We start from the raw sequence: 20851 nt of genomic DNA, 5'->3' as shown, positions 1-20851 counted from the left end.
ATCCACAGTATGTATTATTTTCGGATTTCTTGGGCCAATGTGCAGGACGGTCCATTTCTCGGGGTTTAGCGTTAAGAGCCAAAATATATACTTTATTGGAACAAGGAAAAGGGACAGGGATTAAATTGATTAGACACGATCAATTCCCCAAATGATTACAAAACTTTTTACAAGCTTAGAATTTTTTTTTGGAAGCCACCTGATCTGTGTGTATATCCAAGAGGACTTATAACAGGGCCAAGGGTAGTAGCGAGAAGCCGCATTCGGTATTCATAAGGGGGAAAGGGACGTTAACTAGCAACATACCATGCACGAATCTAGATTCTTGATTCGGAATCATATATTTCTATCAAATGTCCTAATACAAAATACGTGTTTGACCAGAAGTTTTACGTTTTCCAGTGGCGCCAATATCCGTCGAAATAGAGACCCGCGAACCACTCCGCGCTGGCCGGAAGGAAGTGGTCGTGTGCAGAGCGAGGGGAGCGCGCCCCCCCGCACACCTCCACTGGCTTCTACAGGGAGTGCCACTTCCGGCCGGTTACTACAAACAAGAGGTACTTATTCATTTATCTGTTTACTTGTTTATTCATGCATTTATTTATTTATTTATTCATTAATGTTATAATTAGTTTGTGAAATTTCTTGGTGGAAGTTCGTTGTAATTAAAAAATATATAAAAATACTGAATGACAGGTTGACAATTTAATCCACTTACTTTGAAAGACCTGTGGGTACAACGTCCTTAGATCGATAACACACACGCGCTGAAATCAAGAATGTCGACCGAAGGAGTAGCTTATTATTTTCTGTTTAACCCAATATATTATATATTGTGCAAGACCAACATTATTTCACTCAGGGACATTGACTCAAAAGCCGGTTTCATCACTCGCTTTACATCGTCAGACCGGTTTGGTTTTTAACCCTCATTTTTTCTGATCAATTGAACTTACAGTACATGCCAAAAGAGTTTTTTTTATATATTTTACTATGGAATTTTTTCATAGTCCTTTTAAACGACATTTCTGGATATATTAATATTTTTTAAAGCAATAATATCTTATTAGTATGTATACAAATAATTATATGCTTCACATATGTATTATCGGCAAGGTCCGTTTTTTTAGGACAAATAAAAAAAAAAATATTCACAGAAATGTTCAGTATCGCATAAAAATGACTTCCGGTATTTTTCTTTTTTTTTTACAAGAAGAAACTTATAAATAGATGAAGTAAACTACAAACATGTCAAATAAACTTACCTTTATTCAATAATAATGCAAATCGCAACCATTTCACATTTCCCTATTGTTTAAATTACCAAATTACTCGAGCCGTCACTGTAACTTGTCAATATTCAAACTGACAGTTGCGGGCTACGCGACATCACTTTGTCTTGTGTGTGGGAAAAACATTTGGTTGTATTATCGTTTTTATTTATCACTTTAGCCACAACGTTACATCTACCGTACATTCACGGAGACTGGACCGCTGTGCACGTGCAAACCACCCATTGGCCCATTTCACACCACGGTAAAAATCTACACGGCATGATAAAATACAATATGGTGGATCGATATTTATTGTTTTATAATTATTTATTTATTTAATGCCTGGTAAACGCAATAACCAGTAGACCATTAAACCGACCATTTCCTCTTGCAGATTTTTACCTGAACTCACAGATACTCACTCGCTAAATTTAAATAATGATTTTGATAAAACCATCATTAAAATCTCTTTTGTTAAGTTTTATTATATTGTTTGAATCGGGTTTTAATCCCGTTGCTAGTGTTGTGGACTCACGGTTCAGAGATCCCCAACTCAATTTCCATTTTTTAATAGTGCGTTATTTACAACTCCTTGATAATGGTCACCAAAATTGAAATATTTGGGTAAATTATAAGAACGCCTTTATTTCTTTTTTTAAAATAATATATTAACCGAGGCGTTTTTATTGATATTTTCATTAAAGTCATTAATTATGGAGTATTATAAAAAAATACGAAAAATATAAATATTATCAAATTTAAATAGGTACCAACGAATTAAATAAATGTCAGTCCACTATAATTTTACCGTGCCGTTTAGATTAAGATGATATGTGTGAAAAAGGCTATTCTCCGTCAGATATAACGCGGCTGGTTTGTTTATTTGGAAATTCTTTTAATAATGAACAGACTTTAGTTCGAATAACTATAGATTTTTCAATTGCCTCTTAAAACATAGACCAAACCTTAAAATGGAAGGAACATATTAGTGAACTAGTTAAACATATTAGAAAATGAACATACATATTTATTAGATTAAGCAATAATTTTAAAATTGCATATTACTCAATTGTAAAACCTTTATTACAATATGGTGTTGATGGATGCATGGTTGTTAGGTGCATACGTTGAGTGCATATTATACCCTCTTAAAATAGTACAAAGATTACTTATCAAAGTAATTTTAAAGAAACCCTCAAAATATAACTATTTTAAGTCAATACAGTAGACACTATTTACAAAATAAATTATATTATACAAATTTGCTAAAAAGAAAAAAATAACAAATTTGAGATAAACAAGATCAGATACCAAAATAATATCAAAGTTCCTTAATTCCACACAAGTCATGGTCAAAATAATTTTGTTTTCAAAGGAATAAATAAATACAATAATTTAGGGAGATATCATTAGGGAATGAACTAAAAACTATTAAAACTAATACATCAGTAAATAAATTCAAAGTAAATTTACAGAAATTTTTTGAACCCGGATAAAAACAGCTTTCCATTTTAATTAGAATTACTGGTTACGCCACGTTGACTATATGTGTACACACCCAAATACATAGCACATTCACTAGGATGAGGCGTTCAAATTTATTTACTACCTACGGGGCCTTCGTTAAGATGTTGCATTTGCCTACCGTGGGTACCAATATTTGCCCCGGGCTAGAATAACAACTGAACTGATCGTGCGTACATGTGCTTTTTATATTTTCATCGCGATCGCAAAGAATATATTTTGCGATCAATAATTATTAAATCCACTATATTGTGTATTCGTCAAGTGCCCCTCTTTCCTGATTACAAGATCGGATCTGATCCTGACTGCCATGAAAGAAGTGCTATACAATAAAAGTACCAGATCCCAGAATAAGGTAGGTAATTGCAGTCATTGTATTTAGGGTTCAGTGCAAAGCAAATAAAGGATAACGCATCCCGCGAACCAGCAATCCGAGCATTCATCTGCTAAAGAGCAAGTGGCGCGTTCAATTACTGCATTTTTATTTTCTAATTTTCTTTTTATTTCATATAATTTTATTTTTTTCTCATGTACAGCCGAAGTTATATAACTTCAAATTACTAAAAAAATGTAACAGTGTAAGTTAAAAAAAACATGTATCAATTATGTAATTATATTAATCAATAAAAAAACGGACAGAAACGCTTTAAGGGTTAAGAATTTTTTACGTCATAAAGGCTGTGAAATTTAAGTATGAGTGATTTAAGTTGTTTTTCAAAATGCGTTTTTAAGATATTGTTATTTTAATAATACGTAATATTTCAAAAAGTCATAATTCTTTTCAAGAAATACATTTAAATATTACTTTCAACGTGATAAGTATTGAACGGTAATTTATATATAGGTATATTATTGTTTTATCGATAAGAATGCTATTATTTATTTCCATCATATTTCTTGATAACTCCCTGGGAGATAAAATCCAGTTCATGTCTTCAAACATTTGGACAAACACAAAATTTTGTTTGTAGCGTATTATGAAATAATCATAATAACAGGAATACTGCACCACATATATCGATGTTTTTAAACTGTAATTTTAGAATAATTCACTGCAATAAAATCAATATACGTAAAGGTTTAAAATGGCGAAATTTGAATATACCGAAATTCTATTACTTCCGGAATTCCACCCTTGTGGTGCATAATCAAGGACTGAAAACACATTAGGAATTTTAATTTATGGAAATTTTACTCGTTAGCGGTAAAAAACAGAAATCTTTCACTGAAAAATTACGTTTTTGAAGGCTTATTCTAGACTAACACCTTCAACGCTGGTTTTTTGTTTTATTACTTGGTAGCTAACTTTTTTATTAACATTAACTTGCATTTTAACTCTTAATTTATTAACATATTACTGTTGTATGAAGAACATTTAAGAGAAGGTAATATAGAAGTCTAGGCATCTACAGGGCTTATGACCTGTCAATAACTGGTTTAAGTGGCCACTTTACACATTGCGTAACATTCACCATTCTGCCTATATTTGAACATCTATATTCCTTCAATTCTTCCATCTGTTGATGTTTAAAAATAAATCATAAATAAAGGTTTCAGCTCTTTAACTTCACAAACATCAACAGATGAAAGAATTGAAGGAATATAGATGTTCAAATATAGGCAGAATAGTGAATGTTACACAGTGTGTAAAGTGGCCACTTAAACCAGCCGTTTACAGGTCATAAGCCCTGTAGATGCATAGACTTCTATATTACCTTCTCTTAAATGTTCTTCATCTCTGTTGTAATATGTTAATATAAACAGCTCCCCAGGGAGTTGAATCCAGTCCTTGTCTACAAAAATTTGGACAAACTCAAAATATTGTTCCTAGTTTATTATTCAGATAATAAATACAAAAAAATAATAAAATAATCCAAATATCACTTTGAATATTACGCCTACTTTCAAAAAAGTAATTATTTTTTTCATTATTCAAAACTTGTTAGTAATCGTAACACATTACATATTCACATATAAATAAAAATATAAAAAATAGTAAATACAACATTTGGGGCTAGTTGCACAAAAAAGGTAGGTTGTAAAAAAGCTACTGTTGAATAATTGTGATATTATATACCATTCATTATATTTCTTCACCTTTTTTCACATTATAAACAATAATAAATAACAAATATTATGTGACCTCAGTGGGGTTACCCGTGCCAAGGACACTTAACTATTTTTTATTATATTTTTTACATGTGAGAATATACAAAGAATACTGTTTACAGAGAGAAATTACAAAATATTCAGACACTTTTAAACACTACGTCTTTATGTTTATATTTAAATTCTGTATACCTTTATTATTTATATTATAAAACGCACAAAAAAAGAACAAAAGTATAACATAAACTGTACGTTTGTAGAGCAAGTGATTCAATATTGGTTTGGGCGAATAGGACAATATACGTTTTATATACTCGTATAATATGTTTACCAATAAACCACTTTTACTTTTAGTTTTACTTCGACTGGTTGCAAGATAAGGTCACTGTATATGTAAAATATATAATTAAAAAAAAATGGTCTTGGAATGGTGAGAAAAAAATAAGATAATATGAATCATAACAGGATTTTTTTCGAAGATAACTTGAAATTATTTTATTTTATTTTTAAAATGGTTTTTACAAATTTATTTAAAAAATAAGCAAAAATAAGACAGTGTACATACACCCCCAACTTGAATACTGTACTGCTATTTGGTCCCCTATATACAAATTTCATGGAGATAATTGAATTTAAATGCCATTTGCACTTGGACAATCCAAGATTGTTCTGTCCCATTACTCGCCCATTATCCACGTGTTAACAGCGATTTGTAGGATAGGATATTGTTACGAAACATTGTCACTGAGATAGACTGCCGGCTATCTCCGCCGAACAATGATTGCCCCCATCGCATCGCCGCGCGCGGCCGCATTAATTTGTGCGAACTCGCACGTACGGGACCTTATGACAATAACGATTGCACGATGCGTGCCCGTATTATATTACATGCTAAGGTTATAAATTATCTATTTTTACTTTTCAAGTTTATTAGTATTGTAAGGGAAAAAAACAAATATGAAAGTAGTTTAAAAATTAAAATCAAAGTTAAAAAAAAATATGTTGGCAGCTTCTAATTAGTATTTACATAAACGGAAATAATATTAAAATGAAAAAAAAACTTACTAAAAGTAGTTGAAAAGTAAGAATGAAAATAAATACGATAATTTTTTTTTCTTAAATGCAAAAAAAAGAAAAGATTGTGGAAAAATATATTAACATATATATTTTAAGGGATTAAAAAAAGAAGAGATGAGAAGCAACTATTAAAGACAATAAATTTAAGTTCATTTTAAATACATCTTTAAAAATTAATAACATTTTTTGGTGAGAAAAGCAACAAATATTTTTTAAAGGCAATTCCAAAAGTAATTTATATTAGTTAAAAAATATAAAAGCAGCAGTGAAAAAAGAAAGAATAACAGTATTTTAAAGTATGAAAAAGTTCAATTGCTTCACATAAATTGTTTCATTTATACTTTTACAATTTATGACATCAACTGTAAGTTCCCTAACTAATAAAAAGTAGATCAAAACATCTCTCGAAACTATTTTTAAATAAACTCACCGGTGCGCATCGAAATAAATTTTTATTTAATTTTATTACAATATTTCATGAATACATTCCCCTATGTCAAGTTCAGCTATGAAATATTTCACATAAGCGTTGTTTTTCCTATGAATATCTTTTCTACAAAATCCGCTTCCATTTCCCGGAATGCTTTTCTTCCCGGACGCTTTTCCCTGAATAGTCGAAACCTTTCTGTCGACCCTTTCGGGTCAGTCGACTTCCGAGGATTTAGTCGGTAAAGTCAGACGACAAAACCGCTGGCAAATTGGTCGACCGAATCACTTCGAAACCGCACCGCTCCCAAAACCGAACGCCAAACGAGCTCAGTGTGATTAGGTTTCTCCCAGCAGGGTCATTAGCGAACTGTCAAAAATTATTGACAAGATATAACAGACATTATTACTTTTTTTAAATTTTGTAAAAAAAAAATACAAGTATGATGTTCAGTCTTACACTTCAGGTGATCACATTTAAGGTGGCAGTTCAAGAACAATAAAATTATACAATTAAGAACCACCCTTAAAACCAATTGATCAGATCCACCCTATCAGAAATCGAACCAAAAACTTCAAACATGATAGGCGAGCACGACAACCACTGCACTACGGAGCGTACTTATCTCCTCTCGATTTCCTTTTTCGTGATTAATGTAGTCCTAGACACCTTTTAGAATAGAAAGTTATCGCCAATGTTCAATAAAATGAAATCTAATTTTCTATTATTTTTCGTAAGTTTTTTTTATGTGTTTAATTACAGGTTACCGATTATAATGCTTTGAATCTTCATAGTAATATATATTTTTTCGTACACAACATCAAATTTTATTTTACAGACAATTGAAGATAGCTGTGTTTACTTCTTAATGTAATACAGGCCCAGGGTTCCATTATATTTCAGACACAAAACTGTATTATGTGAGTGTATTAGGGTGAGAGGGTGTGTAGGTAAATGTGTAAGAGGGTGGGATGGATCGTGGTGTGTTTGTGCACTGTTTTCGTAATGTGTATTATAATATTTTTAATAAAAATAATCATAATATTTTGTTGATTTGAATAGCGCCATTTTTGTGAAAAACTACCTCAAGAGCGCTTTACAATTGTATACGTAAACATACATTTTAACCAAGATAACATTACAAATCTCAGATATCAAAATTGAGGGTATGATAAACGAAAAAGGTGAGATTTTAGTTGAGATCTGAACTGACTGGAACTGTCGATGATTCGCAAGTGTAAAGGCAATTGGTTCCAGACAGAGGGGCCGGCAACGGCAAAAGCCCGATCTCCGAACCTAGTGTTTTGGCAGCGCCAGGTTTCGACAAGTTTTCCTCTGCCTGAATCAAATGCTAACCTAAGAGTAGATTTTCTTTGACATGTATTTTTCCTAATCCAACAGGGAACCATTTTACAGAGAGATTTTAATTCTTCCCAGCGAAGCTTATATTTTATTATCTCTGGGCTCTTTAAACAATGCAAATCTCGAAAATGTTATGGGATGTGAGAATATTATATTTTTTTACTCCCCTTAAAAGCCTTGCTACCGCATTGAAAACATTGAATTCTATCAGTTAATGTGTTTTTATCTAACAAGTATTTTGGCAAAAGTTTTTTTTTTCTGAAATCGTTGAGTGAATTTATTCAATGTGAATAATTTTTTACCACTACATCCATGATAATTTTTTTTTAATCGCTGTGGTAACTAACCCCTTGGAGTAAAACGCCAAATCTACAAATGATGCGTTTCTTTACATGAATTTAGCAATCGAAGGATATAAAAAATATTTTTTATCTTAGGTCAGCAAACGGTATGGGGTTGAATTCGTTCGTATAGTTTTACAAATGAAAAAAATAACTGCCTATTCTAGGAATAATAAAAGGGTAAAAAAGTCGTTATCACGACAGTGATACTTGAAATACACGATTAAATCCCAGGCTCACAGCTAAGTCGATAGACCACTTGAATTAAAGTAGGGGAACCCAGATTCAAGAGTAGTTCAATAAATCTGAATGAATTATAAAAAAAGGAATATATAATACAAAGATACCTCAAATGACAGGGTTTGTCCATTAATACGCGCTATTTACGAAAATGACGCTGCATAAGTTATTCATAATAATAATAATTGGACGGCGGAATCTCATTAAAATAGTTTGCAACAAAGGAGCAGTTTGATTAATAGATATGTGTTTATTGTTTTTTTGTCGCTTTTTCGCAGATGCCTCCCCAAATACTGTGCGAAAAAAACCAACAGCTCTCTTATTCCCGTTTCCCCTTCCCCAAAACTGAACCAAATTTTCCGTGTCACAACGTTTGCATTTTTTTAAATTAGCTGTCATATTGGTATTTGTATTGAGTATATGTTGAAGCTTACATATCTTTTGGATCATTGAATAAAAGGCAACAATTACAGTGTAAATGTTAATATTTCATATTTATTTGATCATACCGTCGCCGTTCAGGCAAAAGTCACTAACACAAAAACATTTATTTTTTCATAGTCTTTATTTTATTTTTTTTTTTTTTTTTTTTGTTTATTTTTCCATACTGTTACATATTATGCATGTATTAAATTACATATTCAATAAAATATACACATTAATACAATATTAATACATTATAAAGAAAACAAAGTATTAAAATATATTTGGTCCCGATAAACTACTCGATAATAGTTTGTCATCGGGTGCTCAGACATTACTTTTAATTAATAATCAAATAAAAAGAGTACAAACATAATACTGTATACGTATAAAATAAATTAAAATAATGAACAGATGAAAATAGTTTAAATAGCCTAAAATAATACAATTAAAATTAAAGAATAGCAATTTACTAAAATATATTTTAAATATAAGAAAAAAATTAAAAACATTTTTAAATACTGTGTCCTCATAGATGTAATCAAAACAAGATAAAAAATAAAACACAGTAAATCGAAAATTTCAATTCATATCTACAGAAAAAATAAAAATAATAAGAAAACTAAAAGTACCTATTAAAATTAAGATCTAAAAAATGTAAATAAAATAAGAAAGAAATAAAAGAAAAGGTTAACCTAAGAAAATAACAAAAATGTATTCAAATGAGAGATAAAAAAAAATGTTTTAAATAAATAATAAATCAATATAGTAACTTTCTGTCTAAAAACTACGTAATAAAAATATAATTTTATTTTTACTATGACATGTTTTCATATCAAGTGGCAACATATTAAATATTTTTTGAACAATATCATTCAACGTACGTTTTCCATATTTATTTTTAAAATTTGGTACAACTTGGCCATCAACAGATGTAAATCTTGTTAGATTAGTGTTCTAATTTATTTTTATATATCGAGCTGAACATCTGTTGGATTATAATTTTGCTCCATAAAATATCCTTAACTAGTAAAACATTTCATTCATTATACATAAATGGAGTATTATGTCTCTGATTGTATACATAATTGGGTGCAATCAATTCGACAAGTGCATTTTGTATATATTTAATGTTTGTTGCACAATAATGTCCCTAAGCGGTAATCCCGTATCTTATTATGGATTCTCCCAGAGACAAATATACTAATCTAAGTGTGGAGAGAGGAACTAAAAACTTTAATTTGTTCATTATTTAAAAAAAAAACGCAATTTGAAAGTTTAGAGACCTAGGATTTATTTTTCTGCTTTGGAGGTTTTATGAATACAACGTAATTAATTTATGTCTTTTTAATAAATTATTTTTTTCCTTATATCATATCTCAAAGGTTTTTAATGAAGCAAGGTGTCTAAGTTTGATTTTTGCTTGTTTATAATCTGGCTAATATAACCTATAAGAGTCAAGAAAAGGAAGGAAATATTAGGAATAATTATTATAATGTTGTAGTTAAAAACTATTTTTTATTCAAAGAAGTACTTTCATATTTTAAGGCTGTAGTCGAGTAAAACGCACGAAAAATGAGGTAATCATACAATTTTGCCAATTTAAAACGAACGTTTTTTTTTAATCGCGCAATAATAAAAAATAAAAATACATTAATTAAATAAAAACAATAATTTTAAGTATTTCTATTAAAAAATGTACTTAAATATTTTATGTAAATATTTTTTTTTTCCGAGAGGCAGATTACGCCATTTAAAAATTTGACTTAACTTTGGGGTGAACTAAAATTTTTTGTAAGGATTTTAAGGTAATAAATTGAACATGAAAGTAGCCGAAGCAAAATCTTACTTGTCTGTTTTTGAAAAAAAATACGAGCCTTTTAAATCACATAAATTTTTGTGACATTTTTTTTTATTTCTACGTAAAATTATACATTCGGTAATACTTTAAAAAAATATATTATTGAAATATTTCAATTAAACCCTTTTTTTATAGAATTGTATTCTTTATTTTTTAAATGAGAAAATGAGGAACTTCAGTTCTACGGTAAATTGGATACAAAAAATGTTTTCTTGCGTGCGGTAAAAATTAGAGCATCAAATTGTACGGCAAAGTTTCTTGAAAATGTACGGAAAAAATAATTTAATAAAAACGCACTACTTTGAATGATGTCACTGGCTCATGTGAATCAACTTATGATCTGAGAGATGTGGAAGATTTCCGGTCTTCTTGTCGCGTACCAATGGGAAGAACTGAATGAGAATAAGCGGAAATGAACCTTTGACGTTACACGCGGAGTTATTTCAGAAATACAAAACTTTAAAAAATCGTAGCGCTGATAATACGATATATAAAAATTGAAAATTTTTTTTACTTAGTTTAATAGTCAAATCAAAGAAATTTAAAAAATTAAAAAAACCACTGAACTTCCTCATTCTGGTTGTGATATTCAATTTCTAACAATATCTTACTTAGGTTTTTATTACCTCCATACCGGTACCGGTAAGGGAAGGTATCAATATAAATGTGTGTTTAATTTCAACATTATCTAATATCTTTCCGCTCCAGAATAAACAAATTGTGGAGAAATAAAGCGTGTACTTTTATTATTTTACGACTGCCGCGTATCTGAAGCTAGTATTGCAATTTATCGGCGTCGGTGTATATTTTTCCGACATAAAAACTCGGTATTTTTATTGTTCCCGGTTTAGCTGCGATGCTAATTACACTAGCGCTGGCGCCGACAAAATATTCAGAAAATCTGTGCGATAGAAAGTTGTAAGTACTAAAAGCTAAAAGTGTTTTGCAGATTGCATGCGAGGCACTAAAAATGTTGCGGCGCAGTGTACGGTGTGCGGCGTCGGTGTACGGTGTACATTCGTACAGGGGGCCGCTCGCTGCAGCGGTGATTAAGCTCGCCCTAGGGCTTAATTTGTGTTTTTCCGGAAACATTTTCAAGCCTAAAGTTTCATTACACCATAAACGGAATTATAGGTGCTCCTTGCACGAAGGGACTTTGTCGCTTGTCGCTTGTTCCCCGGTTCGATTCTAAGACCCGTATAAGATTCATTATTTTATTTTGAATTTTTTTTAGTTGCAAATTATTTGTACCTTGCTTTTGTTATATGCAAGGTTTTATCGAGTATATATTTATATATTTAGGTTATATTCAGTTGATTTTAACATTTTTCACCGTAGATAACAATAAATAAATAATAAACACATCTAAAACACAAATTATGTTTGCGGGTAGTCAAAGATTGCTTAGTAAGCTAGACGTATCTTCACTTAATCCTCTTAATGTCAATGGTACCAATATTCAATACAGGAAATCCGTAAAAAATCTAGGAGTGCAAATGGATGAACATCTCTGCTGACGAGGTCATACTAATGAATTAAGCCGCAAAATATTTTTCAGTCTACACTTACTTAGAAGGTTGCAAAAATTCTTACCCATTAATACTAAATGCACTCTTGTATTACTATTACCCATTCTAGATTACGCTGATGTTTCCATGACTGATTTAAGCTGTGAGCAACTAGACAAACTTGAACGACTTCAGAATACATGCATAAGGTACATTTTTGGTCTTAGGAAATATGACCACATTTCTGATTATCGTAGGCAACTGAAAAGGCTCAAAATTAGACAGCGGAGAGACTATCACTCCTTCTCACTTATGTTCAATGTACTTCATAGTCCTAACGCTCCTATATACCTGCGTGAAAAATTTCAACGCTTATCAGTTCATGGTTTACCTTTTCGTTCTAATTCTCAAGGCACTCTCTTAATACCCATCCACAATTCCTCTTTCTTCTCTAACTCATATAGTGTCCATGCGGCTCGACTGTGGAATCATCTCCCATCCACCATCAAAGATGTTACTACATTATTTCTGTTTAAATCGCGTCTGAAGAAACATCTCCTTTATCTTCCTTGATCTCTCCTCCTTTCCTTTTTCTTAATTTTTTTTAATAGTTTTGATTAAGGTTAATTTATAAACAAATACGTTTATTTCTATTTTTATATATCTTTAGCTTTTTAATCTTTTTTTTCTATTGAATATGTTCTGTAACTTGAATTATAAAAACAAAACTTTTATTTTATTGGTTGGTTTGAAGAAATTGCCATTTGGCAACAAGCCCGCCAATGTACAAATAACATTGCGTACAAAAAGTTTTCTCTTCGTGTATCATTACAGTTTAGGAGCTCAGCAGCTCAGCTAGGTTATTAGTCGCAGCAATCCGAGTGTTTACTTTGCATTCCAGCTCCCATCTCGGCCTATCAAACATTGGACAGTATAAAAGAATATGTTCTACAGTCTGTTCATTATTATTATTATTATAGTTGGACAACTTATATAGCGCCATTTTTTGTGAAAATCACCTCAAGGGCGCTGTAAAATAAACAAATATCTTTGCACGTCTTGCAGCTACAGAGCGCATGGACGATTGGGATCTAGTTCCTTATTTCCAATTATGATATATTTAAATAATAACAGATAAGAGCTAGATTATAACACGTCTTGCAGCCACAGAGCGCATGGACATAAGTAATCTAGCCCCCATTTACATTATGTTTTCATTTGACAATGAAATTAAGTGTTTGAATGACATTAACGTATATTTTTTTAAATTCTTTTTTAAAAAAATAGAAGTTTTAAAGATTTTAAGATTTTAACAAGTTTTGCAACTTTTTAATTTTTTTCTTTTATGGGGGGTTACTTTATTATTTGCCTTGTTTATAATTTACAAGGTTTATATTTCAAAAAGTGGATTTTTATGCAATCAAATATTATTTTGCTTCACAAAAGTCAACAGATGGATGAGTTAAAGAAATGTGGACTTCATACATGGGCAGAATGATGAATGTTACACAGTGTGTAAAGTGGCTACTTAAACCAGCCAATGACAGGTCACAAGCCCTGTAAATGCCTAAACGTCCATATTCCCTTCTCAAAAATGTTTTCCCTCTCTGTTGAAATAAATTTAAATGTTTTCACTTCAATTTATAATCATAACATGAATAAAATATAATTATAAAATTAATACTTAGTGATGCTTTGATGTCCCCCCACTTTCCCATCTGAGACTGTTTCGGATTCATTTTCTTTTATTCAAGTGTCAAGCCATTCCTTCCTTTGATTCCGGTGGTCCTTGTTTTGAATCCCAATGTACCTACTCCTCTCTAACGGCGAGTCAAAAAAGCAACGCGTGACAACACAACAAAAAAACCGTACCGCGAACAACAGCGAAAACCGTTCCGCGAGCGTGACGGTGATTTCGAATCACCAACTTACAAGAAAACGTGCAAAGTGACCAGTGCAAACGATAACGGTGTCTTTCTGGACCAATGTCAAAGGGAGGAAACCGTAAGTCTTTACTCCTTTCATTAATTCCAGGATTGACACTCAAAACCATAACGTAAAATTAGTTTACCTAAAATCAAACGTTCCCTGTTTTCTTCGACCTCGAGACTGTAAACAAGGCCTGCCCTCTCGCGATACGCGTGTTCGATTTATGAAGGTACTGGACATTAGTTTTTTTTTAACAGAGTCATTAACACATTTCTGGCCATGCGGTTACAAGTGGAGATCCCAGCAGAATGCTCGTAAGAGGTTTTCTGATAATCTGAATTATTTCATACACAAAAAAACTTACGACTTATGCTTCTTTTGTGGCCTTAAGAGTGTTCAATGTCCTGGATGAACATATTAAGTTATCCAAAACGAAAACCATTTTCGGGAGAGGTGTACATGTTTGGATTTTTTCTAAAGGAAGAGACTATTGCAGAAGACTGCTGCGAGGTATTGCATATATTTATATTGAGTATTATTCAATAAAAATCTAAAACCTACTTCCACTATCTATTAAAGCAATTAGTAATGAGAAAATGTTTAAAAAGGCTTTAAAAAAATGGATAGTGGAGCTAGGTAGAAGTAAAAGGGATTGTCTCATTCGCCCATACCAATACTGAATTGACTGCTCCACAATTGTATAGCTTATGTTAGGTTTTTGTTATTTTCATTGTGTGTTTTGTATTATAAATAATACAGATGTACGTAAATACCTTGTTTTTTAAACTGTCTGAATATTTGTTAATTATGTTTGTTTTTTAAGTTAGTCTTCTTTGTTTATTCTCAAATGTAATATTAAAAAAAACTAAATTGTTATGTGTTCTCGGCACGGGAAACCCCAGTGAGGTCACATTATTTTTATTATTAATTATAGTTTGTAAGCGAAAAATATGAATAAATAAATAAAAAAATTAAACGTGTTGTCCCGATGTTTATTGAAATATGTGTTTATATAATCATTTTTAATTTTAACTTTTGCTATTGTTTAATAATGTGCTTCTACTTTCCATAATGTTATATCTCAACTCAACACAGGGCTCTTGGCCTCGAAGAGTTAGGGATACGTAATTATTTTTTTGGAATATATATTTTATGTATTTGTATGAATTAATATATTTTTTCAAAAGATAAGCACATAGTTGGTGCTTAGTAGTAGGTAGTACTTAATCGATATATTTATGTATACTCGTATATTATTAATTTATAATTTAATTATATACACCCAGAGAATTTTCATCTGACAGGTATAAAATTAAAATTATAAAGTTTTACTGTACAACAAGAAACATGTAGGTACTTATCTAATAAAGAACAATAAAAAATAAAAAAAGAGTGGCATGACATTATGTAAATAATGTGATTATAAAAATAGATATAAGGATAAAATGATAGACGCTGATAGACGAACCACGGCTGATATAGTGTTACTCACCAACATAATATCTGATAAAATAGATTCCCCCGAATTGGTTACCCGCATTCATCTTAAGGTACCACAGAGACAAACGTGTTATACACAACTTTTCCACATACCTAAATGCAGAACAAATTCGTCAAAAAACGCTACGATTAACCGTATTATGGATACGTATAACAGGAAATTTAACGAAATAGATATATTTACCAAAAATATTAAATTTATCAAAACTGCCATAGGTAATAAATTGTCTTTGTCCGCATCCTCCTCTCCGTTGCTGTCTATCCCTGAACAAATATAAGTTTTATAGTGAGAAGATCTTTTAATATAATTATGTATCCCCGTACTGCGGGCCAACTGTTTGTGACACCTGATTTTTATAATCCGAATCATTTCTATTAAACTTATACATTATTCTTATTTATATATTATGTAGGTGCATATACTATGCATTTGTGTGTTCGTTTTGAATCAACGTTCGCGTATTTCATTTCATTTCATTTTTTTGCACCACAACAGGCCAGGAGGCCCAATTACAGTGGTGAATTACACTACAGAACAACCAGGCTTGAGAAAAATCACATTTTAATTTTTGTGTTCTCACCGGGAATCGAACCCGGAACCTTCCGTGCGTGAGTCAAGCGTCTTGACCACTACACCACGGAGGCCGCCAAACCTTATTTTATTGTTGTCATTATTTCGTATTTACTGCATGTTGTGGTTACCTACTGTATTGTATAGGACTCGTCGCACATTATTCATTCGATGTGTATCAGTTAAATTTTAAAATAAAATGCTTTTTTTTCAGAATACGGTTTTGAAATTTAACATACTTTAAAAAAAAAAAAACAATTCATATCATTTCGTCATTTGAATTTTAACAAAAAGGTTTCTAACTTTTTACTAAGCTCTTTATTGTACCATTTTTAAAACAATTTACAAGTTTTCAACAATTATTTTTTTCATACTTACGCACCCACACACGCGCACCCTCTCCCTCATTCATTCCCACACGCACATGTATCCTCTCCCTCATTCATTCACGCATACACACATTCACATACACATGAATACAAACGTCACACAAATACAATTACTAAACTTCTTTTCTTATATATTATGTGTCATTATATTTACAGTGGATTTTTTTAATTGGCTTTTGTATTGTTAGGATTTTTCTAATTATTTTGTTTATGTAATAGCTGTAAAAATCCCAAATAAAATTAAATTAAATTAATTTAAAGTAGGTAAGTACACAATTTAATGTGTGTGAAAAATTAAAACGGTTTGGAGGAAAATAAAAAGTTTACAGTAGGTATTATATAAATGTAGGTACATAAGTAAAACAGAAAAAGTCACATTGATTTTTTAAAGCAATCGAATAATATAAATTATTTTGATTTTATAGCCGTAAGAATTTTTACTCTAAAAACTTTCAATGAAAAACGAAACAAGTCAATTTCTCCCTACTCATTTCCGAGCCGGTGTAGTCTGACAGTTGGAGAATTTAGAAAATAATTATAAGTAGAAAAATGGAGATAAACTTTTTTAATGTAATTACGGTAAATTTAAGATTAAAAGAAAATTACGAGACCAAATTGAATCACTTGTGTTAAGGGCAGTTTACACGTAGTCAATACAATAGGTATGGCAAAATTGTCTTGTCCCAGCTCAGCGTGCGGGGGCGACACGTTCACATCGAGCAAATCGCCATTGTCAAAAGGCCCTGTCTGGGCGTGTTCGCACGATGACAATGTGGCCGCAGGCAGCCGCGTGCGGTGATGGGGGTAATCATTGTTCCGCGGAGATAGCCTGCCCGTTTATCTCGGTGGCAATGTCTCGGAACAATTCTGTGTTCTGCAATTTACTTTTTACACGAGGATGACTCCTGGGACATAACAATTGAATCGGGTTGTGGTCCTGTGGCTAGTGTCTCGGACTCACGGACCAAAGGTCTGTGGTTCGAATACCACTTTACCCCAACTTGATTCCCATTTTCTAATAGTGAGTTATTTACAACTCGTTGAAAATGGCCCTCAAAATTAAATATTTGGGTAAATCATAAGAACGCAAATATTTCTTTTAAAAAAAAAAAAAAAAAAAAAAAAAAAAAAAAAAAACCAATATTGTATTATACACGTATAAAGTTTTTGCTACCGTTCGTGTTTACAATATGGTCGTGAGGATGAATGACAATATCAAACAAAGGCCCTCCATATAATTTTCCAAACACACAGTAAAAGTAGTTGCAATTAAAATCGCGATACATGAAATTGAACATTTTAAAAGATTAACTCGTTTATTGTCAAAAAACATTGCTTTTGTATGAGTGAAACCTATCGGATGACCCACTGTCTTTAAAACGGTTTCGGGTATGTGGAGGAATGTGCTTTCACTGTCCATGTACAAACGGCCTTTTAAAAATATCAGCAAGTTCCTAAATAGATTACATATCATTTCCAACCTATTAATAACGTTATTGTAATTGACGTTTTTTAGGTAGTTTTATCATGGAAACTATGGTCAATTTAAGCAACAGATTAGATCCAGGTAAATTTTAGTCAATAAGGAGTTTAATATGTTTTTTTTTAATCTGTGCTTTATAACTGATTCCTTCCAGGGTACCTGCGCGCATAGCGCAGAAAACTACTCAACTAATTTAATTATAAATTTGACAAGTTTATTAAGTGTATTAGAAAATATCAAGTGTTAGAAATATCAGTACACCCCTGCCTGCTATCTTCACCCTCTGTTCTAGTTAAATCTATGAATATTCAGTAGCCTTACATTTAATGCCCCAAGGCTTATATAAAATTGCAGCGCAAAAGTTTATGGATCTCGTTAACTACGTTATATTTATATCGATTAATTCATATCGAGTTCGTATCTATTAACTTTCTTACAGCCCTTATTTTATGTCGACTCCTTTGGATTGAAAGCTTAATCATATTCATGACGGCAAAGCGCCACTTCTCCCTACTTGTTTTTTTATTGCATGCATATAATTATTATTTGTTCCACGTTTATTTAACAAACACTTCTGCGTATTATTTTATTTTATTTATAAAAAGAAAACAACAGACGACTTACAAAAAACATTACAAAATTTTACGGTTTGTTTATCGTTTTTATTTATACGTGTTTTTTATATTTATTGATTTTCCGGTTTAGAAATATACAGAGGTTCATTGTTTTAGGTCTCGACTTGTTTAGGGAATTACTGTATTTAGGCAGGACCTTCTATTTTAAATGTGTTTTTTTCATTAAATGATGCTTAAAAAAATTAAATAATAACAGAAATGTCAAAAAATTCAAAGTAAATATAAATTAAAAAGCATAATGAAAATAATTTTAATTGAAACATCAATATAAATTATAAAATATACCATTAATAATTTAAATACATAATACAGACATGTATATAAATCGAACAACCACACAAAAACATTACAAAACCATGACGGGTCATTTAACAAATTTGTAATAAAATGGTTACTGGATTTAGGTAGAGAAAAATCGGAAAACTTACTAAAAAAACATTCTGAAATAATAAATGGTATATATATATATATTGTATAACTTTATAATAAATTGACTAGTAGGTAGTCATGTGATTGTTTATTTTTGCATGGAAATGTCTGCCTTAAAACAGGTTATACCTAGTAAGGCAGACTAGACATAATCTAGAGAAATCTATTACCTAAGTATGTATGTAATAGATAAAGAAATTGTAATTTTTGTTAATTAACCATTTTTATTTTTATTATTATACATGTATTAATAGTTCATATATTTTTATTTAAAAAATACATACGAGTGTGAATGTTCCTAAAAAATAAGAAAATAAATTGAATTTAAATTAAATCAAAACGAACAATGTACCTATCTAAAGTACTAATTAAAATATTATAACAGAGATGGCGCACATTTTAGAAAGGGGAATATGACCAGTGACCAGACATAAGCTGGTTTAGCGGGGAGTACGAAGTCCAGTCGCGGAAAAATAAATTTCGTCAAAACAGTTCCAAACTACTAAGCGCACATTCGAACTTTTGAACTCACTTAGTTTCAGTACTACTCTCAGTGCGTAGTTTTCACACCGATTTTTACCTGGAAAATAAATTGTTATTTCAAACTCGGAAAAACATTGGTTTGACTGTTTTCAGTGATTTCATGATTTTTGCGATTTTTTACTTACAAAAAGAAAAATAAATAAACATAATATAATGAAGATTAAATTTTATTGTACGAAGACTTTTCTTCCTTTCATAGTTATTATCTTACTAAACGTATAAGCATTTCTGATATATCTTTCCTCTTCAAAATTGTAAACAATTTTATTGATAGTCCACATCTCTTTATTCTCGTTCCGGAAATTCAACATGACAAGTTATTTTTTTAAATATTCCATTGCCCAAAAAACATATGTTGAAAGCTCGTTTATTTATCGGGGCTGCTTCAAATTTAACTTACTTTGTCCCCATTTGGATATTTTTAATGCAAAATTTTGTGACTTGAAAAAAACTTTTTGAAACACTGCAAAATGAAACAATGTGTAATAAGTTTACGTTTCTTTAATTATGTTCATGTTATTATCATATTAAAATTTTGAATTGGTAAACTTGAGTATGAAAATTACTCTTCTCCACTCCTTCACTTTATTTCTTCATCCCTTAACCTTCTTACGTGCTTTTTTTCTCTTGTCTTATATATTATATTATTTTTTCTCTTTACTGAGTAACATGTTCTTTCGTTATATTTGTAAAAAGCTTTAACTGGATGTATGTACTATTTTTCATAATATATATTCTTATATAATAGCTGTTTTTCTTCCTAAATAAATAAATAAAAGAAATTTTTTTTTTTATATATATTGTCTTGAACTACTGTAAGCATTTTTCACGTCACGTCCGGTCCCCCTAAGTGTAAAAAATACAAATGGTCCGAAAAAAATTAAGAATGGAATTTCGCTGAAAAAAACAATAAAAAGACACTACGAATCCATTATTATAATTTTAATTATATTTTTTTCATAATAAATTTGTGCTTTGTTTACAAAATTATGGGCGTGCAGTAACAAGGCTGTAGTCTAGTAAAACGCACGCAAAATGAGGAAATCATACGATTTAGCCATTTTAAAACTAATGTTTTTTTTAAATCGCACAATAATAAAAAATAAAAAACTTAAATTAGAAGAAAACAATAATTTTTAATGGTATTTCTATTAAAAAGTATATTTAAAAGCTTTATGTAACTAAATTATAACTACTTTTATGCCGGCAGATTACACCATTTCAAA

General features: G+C 30.8%; 1 protein-coding gene across 1 annotated transcript in view; it reads left to right on the top strand.

Annotated features, from left to right (window-relative positions):
* Nucleotides 1–20851, top strand: part of LOC148281668 (hemicentin-2-like) — a gene marked incomplete at its 5' end in the record, with an annotated part of 150352 nt that overhangs the window by 111187 nt on the left and 18314 nt on the right. Inside the window, one exon of the mRNA XM_088226337.1 lies at nt 403–557. Coding sequence (XP_088082463.1) covers nt 403–557 — 155 coding nt within the window. The remainder of the gene's footprint in view (nt 1–402; nt 558–20851) is intronic.

The sequence above is a fragment of the Micrasema longulum genome, unplaced genomic scaffold (assembly GCF_059751315.1).
Source record: "Micrasema longulum isolate JH-2025_06_02 unplaced genomic scaffold, ASM5975131v1 h1tg000423l, whole genome shotgun sequence".
NCBI classification, from domain to species: Eukaryota; Metazoa; Arthropoda; class Insecta; order Trichoptera; family Brachycentridae; genus Micrasema; species Micrasema longulum.
Note: the sequence above shows the minus strand (reverse complement) of the source record. Positions and strands in the feature narration are given on the sequence as shown.